General features: G+C 42.5%; 3 protein-coding genes across 6 annotated transcripts in view; 2 read left to right on the forward strand and 1 right to left on the reverse strand.

Annotated features, from left to right (window-relative positions):
- Window positions 1-462: 462 nt before the first annotated feature.
- On the forward strand, window positions 463-7,214 carry LOC124065408 (beta-2-microglobulin-like). Of its 3 annotated transcripts, XM_046400791.1 has the most exons (6): window positions 463-678; window positions 2,337-2,405; window positions 3,649-3,918; window positions 4,155-4,436; window positions 6,042-6,153; window positions 6,293-7,214. In XM_046400791.1, exons 1-6 carry the CDS (start codon window positions 612-614, stop codon window positions 6,354-6,356), a joined length of 864 nt encoding a protein of 287 aa, XP_046256747.1. In that variant the 5' UTR covers window positions 463-611; the 3' UTR covers window positions 6,357-7,214. The 3 variants fall into 3 exon arrangements, with proteins under 3 accessions (XP_046256747.1, XP_046256749.1, XP_046256748.1); XM_046400793.1 differs by lacking the exon at window positions 3,649-3,918; XM_046400792.1 differs by lacking the exon at window positions 2,337-2,405.
- A 418-nt stretch (window positions 7,215-7,632) lies between these two features.
- On the forward strand, window positions 7,633-10,411 carry LOC124065410 (vitelline membrane outer layer protein 1 homolog). Its single transcript, XM_046400795.1, has 4 exons — window positions 7,633-7,909; window positions 8,076-8,188; window positions 8,572-8,878; window positions 10,324-10,411. The coding sequence occupies exons 1-4, from the start codon at window positions 7,700-7,702 to the stop codon at window positions 10,324-10,326; spliced, it is 633 nt and encodes a 210-aa protein (XP_046256751.1). The 5' UTR covers window positions 7,633-7,699; the 3' UTR covers window positions 10,327-10,411.
- Window positions 10,412-13,843: 3,432 nt separating this feature from the next.
- Window positions 13,844-19,234, reverse strand: part of LOC124064193 (raftlin-like) — a 96,420-nt gene continuing 91,029 nt past the window's right edge. For both annotated transcript variants that reach the window (XM_046398423.1, XM_046398422.1), the window contains exon 10: window positions 13,844-18,956. In XM_046398423.1, the coding sequence (XP_046254379.1) occupies window positions 18,279-18,956 (678 nt within the window). In that variant the 3' untranslated portion in view covers window positions 13,844-18,278. The remainder of the gene's footprint in view (window positions 18,957-19,234) is intronic.

A 19,234-nucleotide genomic window follows, 5' to 3' on the forward strand; every position in this document is an offset into this window, starting at 1 on the left:
CTATCAGTAAATAATATTTGTCATGGCAGCTTGCTCGTGTTTTAATACTGGCACAGAATGGCAAAGCTTCAAATTGCTTCTGTTCTGTGGTGTGTTTATTTGGCTCGGGCCTGAATCTAATTATTCTCACAGTGACTGATAAGATAGCTGCCACATTTTAATATGGAAGCGTGTGGAGCCTGTGATGGATGAATATGAGATCCCAGAAGCTGAAATTGTGCAGCTGTGATTCGACATTTTTCACTGGCGAGCACAAACAAATCACACCTGGGAAGTAAGTGAGGTTAAGACTGCTGTTGGGTTGAAATCACAAAGCAGAAAGAACAAATACAGAAATACCGATGCTGAGTATCCCATTAATAACCATTTACACTTGACTGTGGTGTAGAAAATTAATTCCTCTTAAAAACTTTTGAGTGCGACAGCGAAACCTGAGCCACGGCAAAACCTGACAGACCTGTTCAGTTCAGCACTGCCCTCGCATCTGCATCTGCGTCATTTATTTTACGAGAAAACAGGATGCAGTTTAGTTTTTGAACTTGATTAACTGTGTTTGCATGCAGCAAGTGGTAAACTTTAAACTGTAGTTTGTTTGTTTTACTGTTGAAGAGATGACGGGACTTCATTTTCTGTACAAACTCACAATCACTGCTGTTTTACTCTGCACTACACCATCAGGTAGGTTGACTTCTGCATTCCCGTGTTACTTTGTCTTTCATTAACATACACTATCTATAATTGTTTAAACATCTGACAATGCATCACAAAAATTCTGCTGTAAAATGGATTTAATGGTGCTTATACTTGCGTGCTTATACTCACATTATTTTGATGTATTTGTGATCATCAGAAACTCAAATAAGAAAAGCTTACGCGTTAGTCAGTTGTTTAAACTTAATATGACTCACTCGTGTGGCCTCCTCTATAGTCATGATTTCTGGTAGTTGCATCATTGTGGAGACGGCAGTGTGTGTTTGTGGTGTGATCGTGGGGCTGATCGGACTCGTCACAGGACTCTGGTTGATCAGGAAAGCCAACAAGCTATGTCAGACGTAGCAAACATCACGACAAACACCTGAATTTCGATGTCAGACGTGTGATTGTTGTCATCTTTTTTCCTTTGTGATTTGTGAGATGATGTGAGATTTCTTTCTCTCCCCATCACAGTTTTATTGTTTTCACACCTGCAGTGTTTTCTGTGGCCTGTGCCTGTTTTTCCCCCATCTGTGCAACAGAACTGAACCTAAACCTGAGCTATAAATAATACCAGTAAAAACAATAGTTTGGCTTAGCATAAAGAGCAGAAACTGGAGAGAGCGAGAGCTGAGATTATCAACTGATGACGCAGATAGCCATCATTCGTTTTACACTAGCATGTATTTATTTTTCTATTAATATATATAAAAGAATGCAGAGGCTTTACTCACGTTTTGCAGTAGCACACCTACAGATTTTTAACTTATTGTGTTTGTCACATACAAATAAAGCAAATAAAGGGAAGCTGAAAGTGTCTGTTCCTTGAAGTTGTGCTGCATGGAAGTAGCCTATGTGCAAAACAGTGAAATTAAGAAGAACATTTCCATGACGCTGATGCGTGTGCGTCCGTTAAACCTTCATCACGACAGCCTGTGCGATCACTGGCAGATACATGGAGTCACCATCGATTATCGCAGCACAGACTCAGCCTTTGGGCAGCCTGCGGGTCCGCAGTCACTGCCTGACACAAACTATCAGTAAATAATATTTGTCATGGCAGCTTGCTCGTGTTTTAATACTGGCACAGAATGGCAAAGCTTCAAATTGCTTCTGTTCTGTGGTGTGTTTATTTGGCTCGGGCCTGAATCTAATTATTCTCACAGTGACTGATAAGATAGCTGCCACATTTTAATATGGAAGCGTGTGGAGCCTGTGATGGATGAATATGAGATCCCAGAAGCTGAAATTGTGCAGCTGTGATTCGACATTTTTCACTGGCGAGCACAAACAAATCACACCTGGGAAGTAAGTGAGGTTAAGACTGCTGTTGGGTTGAAATCACAAAGCAGAAAGAACAAATACAGAAATACCGATGCTGAGTATCCCATTAATAACCATTTACACTTGACTGTGGTGTAGAAAATTAATTCCTCTTAAAAACTTTTGAGTGCGACAGCGAAACCTGAGCCACGGCAAAACCTGACAGACCTGTTCAGTTCAGCACTGCCCTCGCATCTGCATCTGCGTCATTTATTTTACGAGAAAACAGGATGCAGTTTAGTTTTTGAACTTGATTAACTGTGTTTGCATGCAGCAAGTGGTAAACTTTAAACTGTAGTTTGTTTGTTTTACTGTTGAAGAGATGACGGGACTTCATTTTCTGTACAAACTCACAATCACTGCTGTTTTACTCTGCACTACACCATCAGGTAGGTTGACTTCTGCATTCCCGTGTTACTTTGTCTTTCATTAACATACACTATCTATAATTGTTTAAACATCTGACAATGCATCACAAAAATTCTGCTGTAAAATGGATTTAATGGTGCTTATACTTGCGTGCTTATACTCACATTATTTTGATGTATTTGTGATCATCAGAAACTCAAATAAGAAAAGCTTACGCGTTAGTCAGTTGTTTAAACTTAATATGACTCACTCGTGTGGCCTCCTCTATAGTCATGATTTCTGGTAGTTGCACAAAGAAATGTGATACGAGGAAAATCTTTAAAAAATGTGCCAAGACATGACAGGCAAAACCAATATAGGAAATCTGATAAGAAGAAAACTTCTCCTTTCACAAAGTTAGCTTAGCTTACAGCATCACACCTCAAAATTCATATGACCTGAGTTAACGGTGAAATATGGTACTTTCACTGCCACTTTATTGTACTGGAGTACCAAAATCTGAGACCAGACTCAGTGCGGGTGTCGTTTACTCAGTGAAGATGGCCAAACAGGAAGGAAGCATCAAAGCAGTGATGACTAAACTCAGATCATATTACAGTATGGATCAGATATTAGTCAAGATTCTGTTACTGCACAGCCAAGTCTTTAACCTTAAATGTCTTCAGAAAATTTACGAAAGGGGTGAGCTGTTTAGCTATGAGAAAGTTTCTTACCAGGTTGCCATGTTGTCAATGGACATCAACCAGGAGGACGCCGTCCAAAACAGAGAAGATCAAACTACAACACACACACAAACACACACACACACACCAAGTATGACGTCAATTCTTTGTCCAGGACATCATCACTCAACTTTATCTTTACATAGCAAATAGCTGTTTGCCATTATGGTCTCACCAAGCATGAAACGCAAGCTTCATCAGTAATTACAACAGTTGTTACGACATTTCACCAAAAACCACAAATCTGAACCTCGTGGTGGCCTCAGAAGAAAAGTGAGAAGATCACTTGGACTTCATCCACCACGAAAATTTGCACCAGATTTCATCCATCCAGTAGATGCTGAGATATTTCAACCTGGAGCCAAGCGGTGAGCCGACCGACAGACTGACATGAAGACAGCGAGGCCGCAAAGTTTAATGTTTTCGCAAAACACTTTGAAATATGACAAAACAAATGATGCTGTTCAGCAAACGTGCAGTAAAACAAATGATTGATTTTACTGCCAGTTGCTGCTGCTAACTGATTTTCTGTCTGTTCCAGGTGGGTATGTGTGTCAGATGATTGCCGACTGCGTGTATGACGACAACATCACAGACATGGTTTTCTTCGTGAAAAACGTATTTAACCAGAAGATTTACACCTTGTATGACTCCCGGGTTGGGAAGTATGTTGGCTATGGAGAAGTGGGCATAAGGAATGCGGACCATTATAACAGCCAGGTTTGGAAAATGCGGGAAAGAAGACAACAAGTGGAGACTCTTTGCAGATACAATGCGAGGTTGTTCAGAAAGAGCACATTGGATAGAAAAGGTAGGTTTCTGTGAAGCTGAGGGAGATTATGAATCGGGATATTAAACAGCTAACAATGCCACTACATTAGCTTAATTTGCTTGATTGGAAAAGGGAAACAACTGCTCTCTCCCAATTCTTTAATTATGGCTTGAAGAAAACCCATGACTCTCTCCTCTGCACTCTGCCTTAAAGCAGGCTCTACATCCAGCAGCTCATTTAGCTAATTTCGTGCTCTAATCATTTCTACACTCCAGTGCCTCCGATTGTCAAGATCCGTCAGACCAAGCCAGCTGCCTACGGGGAGCAGTCCATGCTCGAGTGCAGTGCTCGGGGTTTTTTCCCTCAGGATGTGACGGTGAGCTGGCTGAGAGACGGGGTGGAGGTCACCACCGATGTGTCGTCAACAGATGTCCTGGCCAACGGGGACTGGAGCTTCCAGCTTCAGTCTTACCTGGAGTTCACACCCCAACGAGGGGAGAGGGTGAGCTGCAGGGTGAACCACAGCAGCCTGCACGGGAGCCTGGAGGTGGACTGGGGTGAGGACTAGTCTGAAAGAGGAAGCATAAACAGAGTTTGATGAGTGCTGTGGACAATTCAAGACAAACAGCATAAGAGAGCATCCACTGCTGTGTGTGTGTGTGTGTGTGTGTGTGTGTGTGGAGGTTTCCTGTTCAGACTTGCACTTGGCCATAAACACACGCTCTTGGGCTTTTTGTAATTGAAGCAGAGAGAGATCATTTGAAAACAGTGCAGATGGGGACAGCGGGACAGAAATTTGTAATACAGCTGACACATTTTCATTAGCCAGTTAATGCCTCTGTTTTTAACGTTTTACCTAAGGATATACCGGCTAAAGATGAATGACATTTGGATACTTATGCGGTTCAGTTCCTTGACAATTAGACTCCAGCATTTTCTTATAATGCAGACCTGTGAGGATAAGAAAAAGGACAACAGCCAGAGTGTTAGAGGAGGAAAAGATTCCCATGTTAGTGACATGCATTCACATCATCTGTAACTGAAAAAGCTTGTGTGATTACAGAGCTGGCTGTCAGGGTTAAAAATACTGACAGGTTAACAATATATTCATTAAATTAGGGTTTAATTATAATGATGGATGATGATGGACTTGGGCTGACTTGGTTAGCTTGGCTTTCAGGCGCTCCTGTGTTATTAAACTGCAAGTCAGACCTATCAAAGTTTTCACTCTTTGATGTGAATGCTATTTATAAGGTGGAAACTTGTAATCAAAATAACTTTGACGTGACAGAAGGCAACATGATGGCTGATGGTGGGAAGGTGGTGGGTTGCAAAGTGTTCTTTTGTGAGTCTCACTTCCCCCGAGGCCATGCGTTCATGTAGGACTTTCTAAACCTCTAAACCCGTTCTCTCCCTGTCCAGCAGGTGTCCCTGGGTGTCCTCCTCCACAGCTACCTTTTCACCTGACCCCCTCAGTTCTTCATTATTCCGCATAGCAGCCATACTTCATGCCTGCCCCAGCAGCCAAAGAGTTTCAGCTGTCTGTCTTGTTTGGCTTCCTGCCTGTTTTCTTTTAAGATTTCTTCACCGTTTTCCAACCTCTGCTTTGAACCAGGGAATATAATCTCAATTTACCACACCTGCCGTCTGAGAGTTCAGATATCTACCATCTGACTCGTTACATACACCGTCTGGGCGACAGATACGTCCGCTAAAGCTTCATCTGATGGGAATTCCTTTGCACATGTGAATGGATTTTCTTCTGCTGTGTGTAACGGAAAAGAAAACCTAACTTAGGCCCACAGTTGTCAATACAAGTGTGTGTCACAGTGTGTGTCTACGATGAGGAACTGAGTTATTTTACACTTTAATTTAAATTAAGTCAATTAGACTAGACATCATTCCAGCGGCTAATTTATTTTAATAATTGTGTGTATGGAGAAATAAAGGATTATTGAGATATTATTAGACATTTGAGCTATTTCTAAATGTGTTTTTGGCCACAAGGCTCACTTTCAGATGGTGCAAACTTTATCTTCATGTCAGTTTATTTGATTCCTGACCTTGGATCGGGATTGGATAAGAAGTACCGAAGTGCTGATCTACTACAGGATCTGTGAGCAGATTAATGTCACTGTCATTGTTTCTCTCATTTACTGTAGATGCTGATGCACTGGATGCTAAGCACCTGAAGAAGATGGTGGGAATCATCTTCTTCTTCATCGGCTTCACTGCGGCTGCTGGTGGAGCAGTTTACTACTGGTGGAAACAGAGGTGTGTGCACGTCGCCACGCGCCTTTCTTTTGTTCCGTGTTTTGTTAGAGATGCTGACAGACACCAGACTGTGAAAATTGTTGTACTTTAATTATGAAGTATAACGTGTCATCGGGTTTCTTTTCTTTTCATGTTTCAGATTTGACTTCAGCCCATTAGGTAGACAAGGACAAACATCTCCGAGACGTCTTTCAGAATTATAGAGCTTTTATGAGAGGGCAGTCTTGGCACTAAAATGAAAAATACGATTAAGCTCAGCTGAATAATTGGACTCTTATTGGACTTTATAAAATAAAGTCCTACAGGTGACAAAAAAGAGAACAGTCCTTGTCAACAGGCTGCTGACCGACCTACAGCGGGAAGAGAAAACAGCATCGTGGGAAGATGACAACTGGCTTCTGGATGTGGCCATGTGACAAGTTGATTATCATTTTTTGTCAACCAAGGACTTGACTGACATATTGCATATCAGTTTACCTGCAGAATGACCCAAACAGGTGTTTTCTCTTTTGCTGCCCCCGTCATAACTCGTTCGACACGTTACTGGCCCGGAGGTTGGAGAAGCGGCTTGCTATCGGAGGGTTGCCGGTTCGATTCCCCCACCAGATGGGCAGGTGGCTGATGAGCCCTTGAGCACGGCACTTAGCCCCCAATTTGCTCCCCAGACGCCTGATAGTTACAGCCCACTGCTCCTGTGTGTTTCACTGCATGTAATTTTTGCTGGGTGCTGCATGTGTGTTCAACTAAGGATGGGTTAAATGTGACATGTTTAAAAGTGAAAGTGTTTAGCAAGCTTAGCATTCTCAGCATTTATTGTCCAATACAAGTAGATAATGGAAAAAAAATTGTATTGTATTACTATTATGCGTTTCATGTTTGCGTGTGATGATGGGTGTGTGAATACAGCGATGGTTTTGTCAGTGACATCCTTATCAGAGTATGAGGCTGTTTTCCTTATTTCAGTGAAATAAAAGGGCTTTCTCAGTTTGTATCTGACAACAGTGATACAGTGTGATGTCTGAGCATGTCTGGGCGAGACAAAATAAACCGTTTCCACAGTTCCTACTTATCTCTTTTTACTGGAACCGCACCTCTCAGTCTGTAAGTTATTAAACTTGGACAACAGCAATCCTTGGAACATTTGATTACCAGACCTCCGAACTTTAAAGGTTCTGCTGCTGCTGAACTAATATTCTGGATCATGCCTGTAAATATAGCAGGCACTTGTGGATTTTCTACTGGCTGGCGATGTAGAAATGTTAATTCATAATCATTATAAAAAATCTGATTCACTGCATGTTGCAATGTAAACAATGAACGGATTCTTAGAAGCTCAGCAGAGATCCTACACCTCTTAAGGTCATGCAGAAAAACCTTATTTTCTCCCGTAGCAGCTGTTCATTCCCACAGCACTCTGTAAATGATCCATCCTGATACGAGTGGCCTATTTTGGAATTGACTGGGAAGCTATAAGAGCTCTGAGCCCGTACAGTCGGTACTTGTTAGTTGGCATTTCAGAGTGAAGCACTGACTCACAGCTGTCAAAATGGCAAGTCTGCTCACCTTTGTGGCCCTGCTGGGTCTGTTCTCTGGTGGCCTCTGTGGGGAGAAAAACTTTCTTCAGCGCGCTGGTGTGGCCTTTAACAACAGAGAGTACAGATCTCTGCTCACTGTAAACAATGGAGAGAGGTTTGGGAACTGGACCTGGCCTGAGATGTGTCCCGACAAGTTCTTTGCTGTCGGCTTCAGTGTCAGGGTAAAGACGCTGACTCCTGACCTCAAAAGCATTTTAATTGTTCCAAAGAGGGTGCCTGCTTTTGTTTTACATCTGTGTTTGGTGGGAACTTTCACACCAAATTTGCACATGAACTGGTTTGGCCAGAGTTGTTACTGTTTCTAGGAACTGTTTCCTGTTTCCTCAGGTGGAGTCTAATCAGTACGGGGTGGATGACACGGCTCTGAACGGGATCCGCCTCATTTGCGCCAAGGAAGAGGACAGAAGCTTCCTGTACTCCATTGAATCCCACACTGGCTAGTAAGTAGCCCACAGTGGTGCACTTTCTATTAAGATACCCTTTCAAAAGGGCCAATGAGGTGCAGCCACAGTTCAGCAATCATTCTGAAGTGTATGAAATCTAATATTACCCACATGTAAACTTCCTTTGTCACAATAAATGAATAGTAGGTCAGCAGCACCTGCATGCCCAATTTTATTTGAAGGTTCCACCACTGCCAGTATTTAATAAGTGTATTTCCGCAACAAAATTATCAATAGAATACTTTCCTTCTGCCTGGATTGCAAACCACGTGTTCAGATGTTAAAATGTCTTGACGTTCTTCCACCTTTTCCAGTCCTCACCTTGAATCTTTTTTTTTTTTGTACCCCATCTCTAACATATTTCCTGCCCTCCTGTCCAGCTTCGGTGACTGGTCCCAGCCCCTGTACTGCCCCAGAGGTGTGCTCACCTCCTTCCAGATTCGCGTGGAGCCCCATCAAGGTATGTTCGGTGACGACACAGCCGTGAACAACATCAAGTTCCGCTGCAGCAGCAGCCCGACGCTGGAGGGGCCCGGCATGGACTGGGGAGAGTACGGCCACTGGAGCCAGGAGTGCGTCGACGGAGGGATCTGTGGCATCGAGACCAAGATGGAGGAATACCAGTATGCCCTTGATGACTCCACCCTCAATGACGTCCGCTTCCACTGCTGTGCCAGACTTCAGCAGGTAAGACAGAAGGTTAAGGTGTGACGGAAGCCCAAGCCCAGCTGCTTAATGGCACCTCTATGCAAAATACTGATGCCTTTCTCTTCATTTTGGTTTATTTGAACAAGTGAGAAGAATTTACTCCAGATGGGGTGGCAGCTTGACAGCCACCCAAAAACTCTAATCCTAACCTGCAGCAAGATGCATGAAAATCCAGCCGTTTGTCCTCTCTGAAGAAGGACGTTGTGGTTACAGAGAATGAAGTATAGAGGAAGTATTATGTTACTTTTGCTTAAGTAAATTTAACAGTGAAGTAATTTTGTACCAAAAAAAATTACTTGAGTACAAGTAAAACAATCTATTCTCGTAAAAGCACAGAAGTATTATCAGGAAAATATACTTGGAGTAAAAGTAAAAGAACTTGTTTTACAGAGAAATGGCCTGTGTGAGTGTCATAAAATCATAAAATAGAAATTGTACTTCATTCTTGAAGTGCATTACAGTACTTCCACTTATTAAATTAATAAAAGTAAATTAGTTATTAGCTGAATTACTTGGCTTCCACCACTCATTCAACATTCCTAAATGTCGGTTAGAAGAGAACACATCCTGTCAGACATGTTAGGAGCTGGAGACTGTGTTTGTGCAAAACACACCAGGAGACGGTGTTTTTAATGTTTTCAAACTCACAGCCAGTCGACGGGCGGCGCCTCAGGTTTTCTCATTAACTGGAGAGCTTTTGATGATGACACGAGATGCTCTCCAGATGTTCCCAGATGATGAGGACCGACTACTTGAAGAGCTTTACCACCAGCTGTTCCCACGGGTGTGGAAATGTTGTCCAATCGGTATTAGGGAGATAAACAGGAAACACTTACACAGACTGTGCAACATGCCTGAGATTCATGTGTAAAAAATAAAATCCATCTTAAATATTAGATTTAAGAAATTCGATTTGTTTGTCAATAATAAAATTTCAGGAGACAGTAAGCCTGCAGTGTTCAATCACACTCACATGGACTGGAATCAGATTCACGCTACATCTTTATCTTTAAAGGGGATGCTGACATATTAATAAATCGGTCCAACTTTCAAGCCTGGATGTGTTGTTGGGCTTTTTGAATCTAAATAAACCAAATCCACAAATACAGCAAAGACAATATTTTTGTTTTATCTTTGCTTCAGATCAAAGAAAATGAAGCGCAGGTGTGACTACAGCCGTTTGTTTTGTGGAATAATTCATTTAATATTAAAAACACCAAATCTGACCTTGACACGGCAGCCCTGAGGGTCCATTTAGTCGCCGTTTGCGATCTTCATCAGCAGCCGGAGTTTGTGCAGTTTTAATGCAAATGCAGATGCCTTAATGGACCTTAATGGAAGCACACTTTGGATATATTTCTTTTAAGATTTGATGGTTTTAAGATTGCTGCTCACGAACTCGTGTTTGGTGTTTTTCTCCGCAGTGATGGCCAGAAGACGTGAGCAGTGTGACCCAGTCTGTCTTCAACTGCCTGAACTCAAAGATGACCAACAGTAAAAAACAAATCTGAATTGCTGCTGTCTCTTTTCATTGCCTCCTGAAAGTCTTCATGTGCATCGTGTCACTTCCTTCCTTTTTAACTCAGAGCAGTCGAAAACAAACTGCTGAATATTTGTCAGAACATCCAGCTCTCTAAACAAAGTCGAGTGTCACCTTCAGCAGGAAAAACACAGAGATGAAAGCGCCACTTCAGATTCTCGTCTGAAGTGGCGCTTTTTAGATCATGTCAACCCTTCGCCACCTCTCATCAGCGCGAGAGCAGCATGTTTTCATATCCTGTCTAATGAGCCAATGAGCTCGCAGCACAGTCAGAGCAAGAATGTGCGCAAAACAGAGCCGCTGACACAGACATTTCCCAGAATTCCTGCTGGGATTGAGGTAATTAAGAAATGACAAGAGAGGGGATATTAATTAATTTACAGTTTAAGGCCTGACAAAGGTTGATAAGACAACGACTGGCACACATGGAGGTAATTGTGTTAATTAATGTGTGAGTGGTTAATCTGCTAACAGTGTGTGTGTGTGTGTGTGTGTGTGTGTGTGTGTGTGGAGGGCTGAGCGGGGAACTCGAGGACGTTATCAGCCACCACAGTAATGGTTTTCAGAAGATTCTGCAAGTCAAGGCAAAGTGATTACGGTCTTTAACACACGGCTGCAGAGTGCCTCTCTGTTATGGTAATGAACACACCTGTGCTGACCTCGTGTCTAAGTTCAAAGTGTACTTTATGGAGTCAGATGCTCAAGTGCACTTGTTGGTCTGCTTGGAAAAACAGATATGGGATACCAGTGGGAGAATGTAAAACACAACTCTACCCATCATTTGGTTTTGTTTAAAAGGTGGAGCTAAACGCTTCATAAAGTGCTGAGAGGCGAAGATGTTTTATCTGAACAACAGGAGCCTCACTGACTCACTCTGGTCTGACAATCATTACAAAGTCATGTCGTGCAACCAAACTTAGTCCAAACCCACTTCATTTTAAATTGGAGTAGAGCTCAGAAAGTTTCCAAAGATACCAGAAATTTAGGAAAATGTGTGTAAAATGATGCACAAGGCATCTAAAATATCTCGACTAAATGGGGCAGTCATGAAAAAACATAGAGGTTTGGGTTTAAATATTTAACACAGCGTAAACATGATTTAGTCGGAACAAACCGACACACTAAATATGCACTACTGATAGACAGTGTAGAAAAAGATGACTTTTAATAAACTTGTTCTACTTAAAGGGGTATTCCACTTCCAAATGAGATGGTAATAATAGATCAGCAGAGATGAGACGTATGGGTCAAGCTTCAAAAATCCTGCATACATTTCCCATAATGCAACTCACTAACCTCTCTCATGAGTCACTCCCTGCCTCATCTCTCGAACTTCAGACGGGGTGTGTTTTTAACAGGTTGTTTAATTTCAGTCTCAGGCATCACTCAACACGTCACTGCTACGTTATCACGATTATTCCTTCAGACAGCTGATAACATTTAAGGTATGAAGGAGAATGCAGGTTATCCACCATCATACAGCCGCTTCTTTCACAGTGTAAGCTTATGTGTAAAAAGTATTTTTCTGGGCCAGTGTGAATAATATGACGCTGTAATTACGCAGTTTGGCCACCATGTCAAATTAGCGTGGGGGTCCACCAGAGCCACTGAACACATTATATAGCTGGTTTCACAGGCCTAATAGTATTCTCTGTCACAAATTAACTGAACATTACTGCATGGGTAAAAGTGGTGTAGTGCCCCTTTAAGGGGTAAAAAGTCAAGTCTGCATATGAAGAATTTAAAAACCCAAAGGTGTTTGGTATTTTTTTTATAAGAGCAATTAGATATGTGAAATTATATTTGCTGGTATTATTATTCTGTTGATCAAATACTCACGAACACAGTCCTGCACATGAGGCCTTGGACAGCCACTAGATGGCAGTGCAGCGTCAAGTGGAACTTCAACTCACATCTCATCAGGAACGATGACTTTTATGACACAGCACATCTAATATAAACATCACAGACCAATTTTATGGGTGTAATGAATTCTGGATCAATCAGCTGAACACCTGGCACTGCTATGCAGCTCCACCTCAACCTCCCAAGCCTTCTGGGCACGGAGGCCTAAAACCTGCATTGAATCAACATTAATCCCTCCCTGAACACTGTTATGTGCCTCCAATGTAAAAACATTTTTTTTCCTTTTTTAACTCACAAAAAGGAACTTCATTATTCAAAACACGCTCACCCTCAGCAAGTCGCTGTGTAGCATTACCCCTGGGTCCCAGAGCGGAACCCTAAAGGATGTAACGCCCCAGGTCACAAGTTTAATATCCAAACCACAGTCTGAGTCTCAGTGTGTTTCTGACTGGCTTAGTGGCTCACCAGCGGTCCCCAATCTGCCTCGAGAGCCATTAATGCCTCCTGTAGTGAACAGAATGGATATGGTGTTTGTGGTTTTGGTTGAAGGCAAAGCTCCCCCCCTTAATGACCTCACGCTTCCCTGGGCTCCGAGCTCATAATAGATCATACCGGCTGTGTTGACTCAACTGTAAATACGGTTCTGTTCATAACCACTGTAGGGTTATTATCACGGGTGCCGGACTTGATTTTTATGTGAAATATTGATGCATGAGGTTCTGGGGCCGAATGGTGTTGTTTTGATGTGAGGGCAAAAACAAAATAAAATGAATGGTATTGTTGTGGCGTTAGAGTGTAATAACCATAAAGCTGATGTATTCTAAGGGTTCCACAGTGAGGCAGGTAATAACCAGATGGAGCAGAGGGGTTTTTTTGAAATACATAACTTATCTTCTCTTAGAATAAACCGATTTTCCTTCCCCGCTGCTGTCTGCTACTTGTGTTTTCAGCGAGCTCAGTGGGCTGGAGTTGTCATTTCATCTTTCAGTTACTGCCTCTGTTCCTCCAAGGGCACAGTGGACCGTCCTTGTGCAGAGCGAGAACACACAAGAACTTGTTGTTGCTGGTTAATGACACAGAGACAGCTGGAGCACTAACCATTGTGAGTGCTGATCCTCAAGGCTGCAGGTGAGGCTGAGCACGGATCTGGTCCCGAGAGGGTTTTTCCGCGATCTCAGAGCGGGGCGGCTGCTCTGCTGTGAGTTACCCATGGAGGCGCTGAATAAATGCAAATGCTTAAAGGTAATTTACAAGTGCAAGTAATCCTTCTATTCCATAGTGTGACTGTGCTGTGTGTGGCAACCATATGTCCTCATTATAAAGGTGTTTTGTGCACAGATGGGAATGTGAAGTAGTTCTAGACTAACCTTCTCAAACCCACAACTGGACTTGTCTTATACTCAACTTAAGCGGTCTTGACGAATCCCTTGACTGCAGGAGGTACGGGCCGCATCTTGTGCAGTTCATGAGCTCAACCGAGCCTTCTGAAAAAGCTCTGTTAAATATTTCCTCTGACACAGAAGAGGCAAGGACATGTGTACACATTAAATATAAATCATTTTATAATATACAAATTGTACAGATGTCATGAACAATAGGAATGTGGACATACAGAATACTTTTTCTTCCTCGATAGCAAACATCGCTATGCAGGTGACATCAGCGTATGATCAAAGATACTCAACATTCAAGATGGCAGCCGAGGTGATAAAAAAACAAAAAACTAACATCAGAGACAAAAACGTAAGAACACATTTTCCAGAGGCTGTGAGCAAGCGACAGCACAGAAAAAAAAAGACGGCGTCCTATTGTATCATGTTCTGTCGTTTCTATTCTGCCCATTTCACATCATAGTAGCACACAGGAAATGAACCATTACTTTTTATTATTATTATTGTTATTATTATTTTTTTTAACAGTATTACCAAGAATGATTGCACCAGCCACTATTGAGGCTCAGAGACAATTATGCTGATATAAGACAGGAAACTGTATGTTACCGTTTTTTTCCTACACAGATGGGTAGAGGGCTGCAAATGTATATTTAAGACTAACATTATTCAACGGTCTCCTTCTTTTCACGGATGGCCACGTTAACATGGTTCAGCATCGTTTAAGTGATGAAGTGTCAAATCCTGCCTCACTTTTTTCTCCGCCTGTGTTTTTCTTTTTTCTAATACCAGACAAAGAAAAAAAAATCACAATTACCCACAGTCCCCTGGAGGGCACTCATGTCAGAGGTTAGACTGCACTGCAACCAATCAGGCCTTATCAGGGAACGAAGGGGCCCCCGAAGGCCACGGCCTCAGGTGGGACGGGCGGATGCGGAGCCGGTCTGAACCTTTTGTCAAGGTTGCAAACTCGTCCATGTTTGCGGATGTCCGACGGGAAAGTAGTGGGAGTTGAAAAACAGTCGTGTCGCGTGAGATCACCTCGCTGCTTAACTGATTTTCCAAACTCCGCTCCTCTAGATAAATTGGAATATGAGCCGACTGTTTTCACAGGATGTGCAGGGGGAATAAACGTCACAGATTCAGATTAAAAAAACCAAAAGACCAACAACAACAACAACAACAAAAAAGTATTGAAACAAATTCATATTCGTTAAACAGATAGATGACAGTTTATGCTGCTGATTAAATCTGACTTAAAATAAGTTTACCAAGATTCACTGGGGGTGAATTTCTCACATATTCAAAATGATCTTGTCAGCTATCGAAAGGCGTCTTTTGGTATTGTCGTTCAGGCTTCATATCTGTCACATTCTAACAAACGTGTGAAAGTGACGGCTGAGTCTCATTTGCTCCCCAGCAGCTGTGATGCCAGAGGCAGCACGAAATATTTCATGATTACAATAAGTGCTTCGCTCAAACAGCCGAAAGCTAAAAGCGGTTGAGAGTTTAATTATAAAAAAAAAAGAAAGAAAAGAAAATACCACAGAGAATATTGTGATATGACTTCATATCTTGATTCAATATAGTGGTTATTTGTCATGTGCTCGTGCAAACTCCTGTGTACAGCTGTGGAAAAACTCACTCTGGCTCAAATACGACCTTTGACCTCGCCTGCCATTAGCGACGACCTCGCGCTCAGCGGTCTGGGCTCTGTCATAGTGGAGGGCGAGAGGACAAGGAGCATATGTTTGTGGAGGTCACAAAGGCGGTGACCCCCCTCCGCTGTTTTAAACCAACAACAGTCCTCGGGAGGTAGCTCGAAGAGTCAGTCAGAAAATAGTTTTTTAGCAAGCTTCAGTGGGACAGCAGAGGCGACACAAAGTCGCCATAAAAATCTCTCGACTCGAAAACAGAACATTCACAGGAATAATGATAACAAAAAAAAGTTCTAAACATCCTAAAAATAAATCCAAAACACATCACCTTCATACAGATAAACACTTCAAATCTTTTATCCCCTCACTCTGAACGTCAGCAATAAAACAGTGAACAACAGCTTCAAAATACCAACACTGACTGTAGCAAAGCTTTCCTGTTTGACTATAACAAACATAGAACACTGAAGTCACCAAGGCGCCTCTAAAAGACATTTCTAAAAGCAGATCGTGGGCCATTTACAGGATAGTAATAAGGCTAAGCTGGTCACAGTTTTTATACTCTACTCTACACAAAAACACTTTTTGCCATTTTTACATTTAAAAAAATCTCAGCGGCGGATGGATTCATTAAGGAGAGCACTTATTCAGAATAATCTATCTCACTTGTGTGTACTTGAACAGACAGCGCTGCATCATCTGTTCTCATAAAACAAAAGATCCAAATTATGACAGATTATCGTCTGAATAAAGCAGGGCGGCAGGTAGTTTAAGTTCTCGGTTAACCAAATATTTTAATAAATAGGTTTTCTGACATATTTTATTGTGAAGTGCGTGTAATTTCCTTGCTGAATTTCGCATTTGTAACACAAACTCTTCCTGCTCAGTGCAAACGACTCCCTGTGACATCACCGGTAAATCTGAAGGCGATTTGCTTGACATGTTGAGGTGTTTTGCTGTCAATAGCTCCTCCAATAAGTGACCCCCATTATAAATGCATGATTCCTGACAGATACCCCACTGACAAAATCCATTAGGGAGCTAATGAGAGCTCTACACCGTGAACGTCGCCACCCTCCACCCTCCACCCCACACTTTTAAAATGGAAAGCTACACGGTGCAGTGAAACAGCACATTATGACTTGCTTATTGTCAGAAATGATGTCTGGTAAGAGGTGCTTAAAGAGCTGGAGGTAAAATAATAAAGGAAATCTCAACGGGGAATGTGGGACGCAAACGGCCGTTATTTTAAATGAGCCAATTCATTTCTTTTATTTGACTCTCTTATGCTCTGTGGTTTTTCTCTTTTGCTCTCAACCTCTCTCTTTGTTTCAATTCCTCCTTTTCCAATCTTCGGATTTGATCTCCGTAAACAACAAAGCTTGGTCCCGACCACGCAGCTTAACCTTGTTTCCACACTGACAAGCGCTTTTTGTTTGTGGCCATTGACTGGAAACGTAATTAAAAATGCAACTTTGTGCAGAAATAAAACCTCACTCCTGCACGTGAAAGCTAACTGGGTGTATCTAAATGTGAGTGTTGCCTCGAGCTGCTAACATTCAGCTGAATTTCACATCCTTATCTGACTTGGCTTTGAATATGGAACATTCTGTATGCAAGGTGAGCTTAGCACACAACACCAAAGAGTGATTATCAGCTCTCTTTGAAGCACTTGACGGCTTAGAGCTCAGCGTAAACAATTATCTCTTCACCTTACTTTGGATTGCCTGTCGCAACGAACGCCTTTCCCATCACCTCTACCAGAGTTCTCCTTCAAGTTCTCTCCACATCACAACTTGCCATGGTGCACATAACGGAGGAACGGGACAGTTCACGGTCCGAGATCACATAAGACGTCTTTGTGAGCAGACCCGCCTTTGTATTGTCAGCCGCGTCCCCTCATGATTCTGCTTCTTGGATTTCGGAGGTGACTTTTCTCAGCAAACTGAAGAGAACTGCTCAGCTGTCACGTGAAAGTACACCTTGTAACAGGTGCTACATCTGGGTAGACCTTTTAGGACTTGTGTTTTCTCAAACTATTCCCCAAAACCGAGCAGAGAACTTTCTTCGGTTCACTATAATTTGGAATAAAAACATCACTGCTGTTATTTCAGTTTATCTAATTAACTTTTATCAGACTGAACAGGCTGAAAGTCGGCATCAATTTCTGCGTTGCACACTGAATACAATGAGAATCATCTAAGCCTCCTCCCTTCTTTAAGGGCCTGGTCACATCAGAATGAGGCACAGTGTAATTTGTGCCTTCGAGGCTCGGTGACGTGATCACAGCTAACCACCAGGACATGCCCGGATTAGTCAGCCTCAGTAGCTCTGCTGGCTTTACAGCACTGTTCTGTTCCGTTTGGACACCGTTTCATTTGATGAACCATTTCCAGTTAGAAAGTTAACTCAGTCGCTGATCTCCAACACGCCACTAATATCTTTGATTTATTTGAAAAGTAAATGACATTTGTTACATTTCTGAACGTCGTGATTTTAGATGCTGGCGTGACCAGGCCTTTAAACAGTTTGTCATTCTTCTTAAGGAGAAGAAGAATGCACTTAATCTGATCATGGCATCGTTATAGGCATTTAACCCCCTGCTGATCCTCATCCAGTTGTTCCAGTGTCTCCACATTGACTGTCCTGCACCAACATCCTCTGTCTTGGATATATACATTCAGTATGTGTGGTTATACAGTAGGGCTGATGTAAGCAGTTGCATGGACTCGTCCTGTCGCTTTACTGCGGCAGGTTTCGGGCGGGGAAATCGTCTATGAAAAGATGGTAGGTTTGGAGAATACTGCAGTGATGGAGATCAAAGCCCCTTTAATTTGGATCAGGGACAACACTGTGAACCAGTTCTTAAGTTGGGGAATTTGAGAGGTAGGGCGGGGATAAACCTTGACATTGACTACTTGGGGCTACTCTTGAGTCTCCTCTGGGCTGTGATTAGTCGGTGTGGCCTGTGAATCTGCCACAGTCTCCTTGGCAATGACCTCCACGTCTGCTGGCTCCTCTGCCTTGTGTTTGATCGCGTTCTCTTCGCCCTTGTCTTTCTCCTCCTCGTCCGTCTCGATCCCGTTTTCGACCACAGCTTCAACTTCTGCTACGCCCTCGTCCTCCTTCTCTTTGGTCTTGCTCTGTGTTTCGACAGTCGCAACGATTTCCGTCACCTCCTGGACCTCGCCGTTTTCAAAAGGTTCTCCGTTCTCTTTTGATCCCTCTCCATCTTTTGCTGCCTTTTCTTCTCCCTCTTCTTCTGAGCCGTTTTCTGCTCCTTTATCTTCTTTCTCTGCTCCTCCATCTTTCTCCTCAACAGTTTCTATGCTGATTTCGACCCCCTCATCAATCTTTCTATCTTCCTCACACCTAACCTCCCTTTCTTTCAATGCCTCAATTTCTCTTGCTGCCTCAACATCTGTGGTGCTCACCCTTTCATCCCTACTCTTGTCTTCCTCTTTCTCAATTTTTTCTCTGTCATCAAGAATCTTGGGATCCTCTGCATCCTTTTCAGTTTTTGTTTTTTTCTTCTTCTTGTTCTTTGCTGTGTCTTTGATGCAGTTCTTGTTGGACTTGCTTCGGGGCTTGAAGATCAATTTCTGAAACATTCAACAAGTTTACATGAGCGTGTTAGTAGAATGCATTGTGACTCTTAAAATATGCTTTTGGGCACAATGCAGTCCATGCAGATTTAATTAGGAATGGATCACAGTGGATCTAATATTGTACTGGGATAACGAGCTAATTCAAATGAGTCTCACTGATGCAGAGAAGGAAATTGAGGCCATTTTGAGTGGAGTTATCGGTGGCCTCGAGGCCTGTAGTCTGACCAAACAAACAGGCAAGAAAATTTAATGCAATATGTCCTCAATTACTT

Source organism: Scatophagus argus, chromosome 9, assembly GCF_020382885.2.
Source record: "Scatophagus argus isolate fScaArg1 chromosome 9, fScaArg1.pri, whole genome shotgun sequence".
NCBI lineage: Eukaryota > Metazoa > Chordata > Actinopteri > Scatophagidae > Scatophagus > Scatophagus argus.

Coding starts and splice junctions, on each gene's coding strand:
- LOC124065408 (XM_046400791.1), top strand. CDS start 612: ATGACGGGACTTCATTTTCTGTACAAACTCACAATCACTGCTGTTTTA. Junction 3,919..4,154: donor GAGCACATTGGATAGAAAAG/GTAGGTTTCTGT, acceptor TCTACACTCCAG/TGCCTCCGATTGTCAAGATC. Junction 6,154..6,292: donor TACTACTGGTGGAAACAGAG/GTGTGTGCACGT, acceptor TTCATGTTTCAG/ATTTGACTTCAGCCCATTAG.
- LOC124065410 (XM_046400795.1), top strand. CDS start 7,700: ATGGCAAGTCTGCTCACCTTTGTGGCCCTGCTGGGTCTGTTCTCTGGT. Junction 7,910..8,075: donor CTGTCGGCTTCAGTGTCAGG/GTAAAGACGCTG, acceptor CTGTTTCCTCAG/GTGGAGTCTAATCAGTACGG. Junction 8,189..8,571: donor ATTGAATCCCACACTGGCTA/GTAAGTAGCCCA, acceptor CCTCCTGTCCAG/CTTCGGTGACTGGTCCCAGC.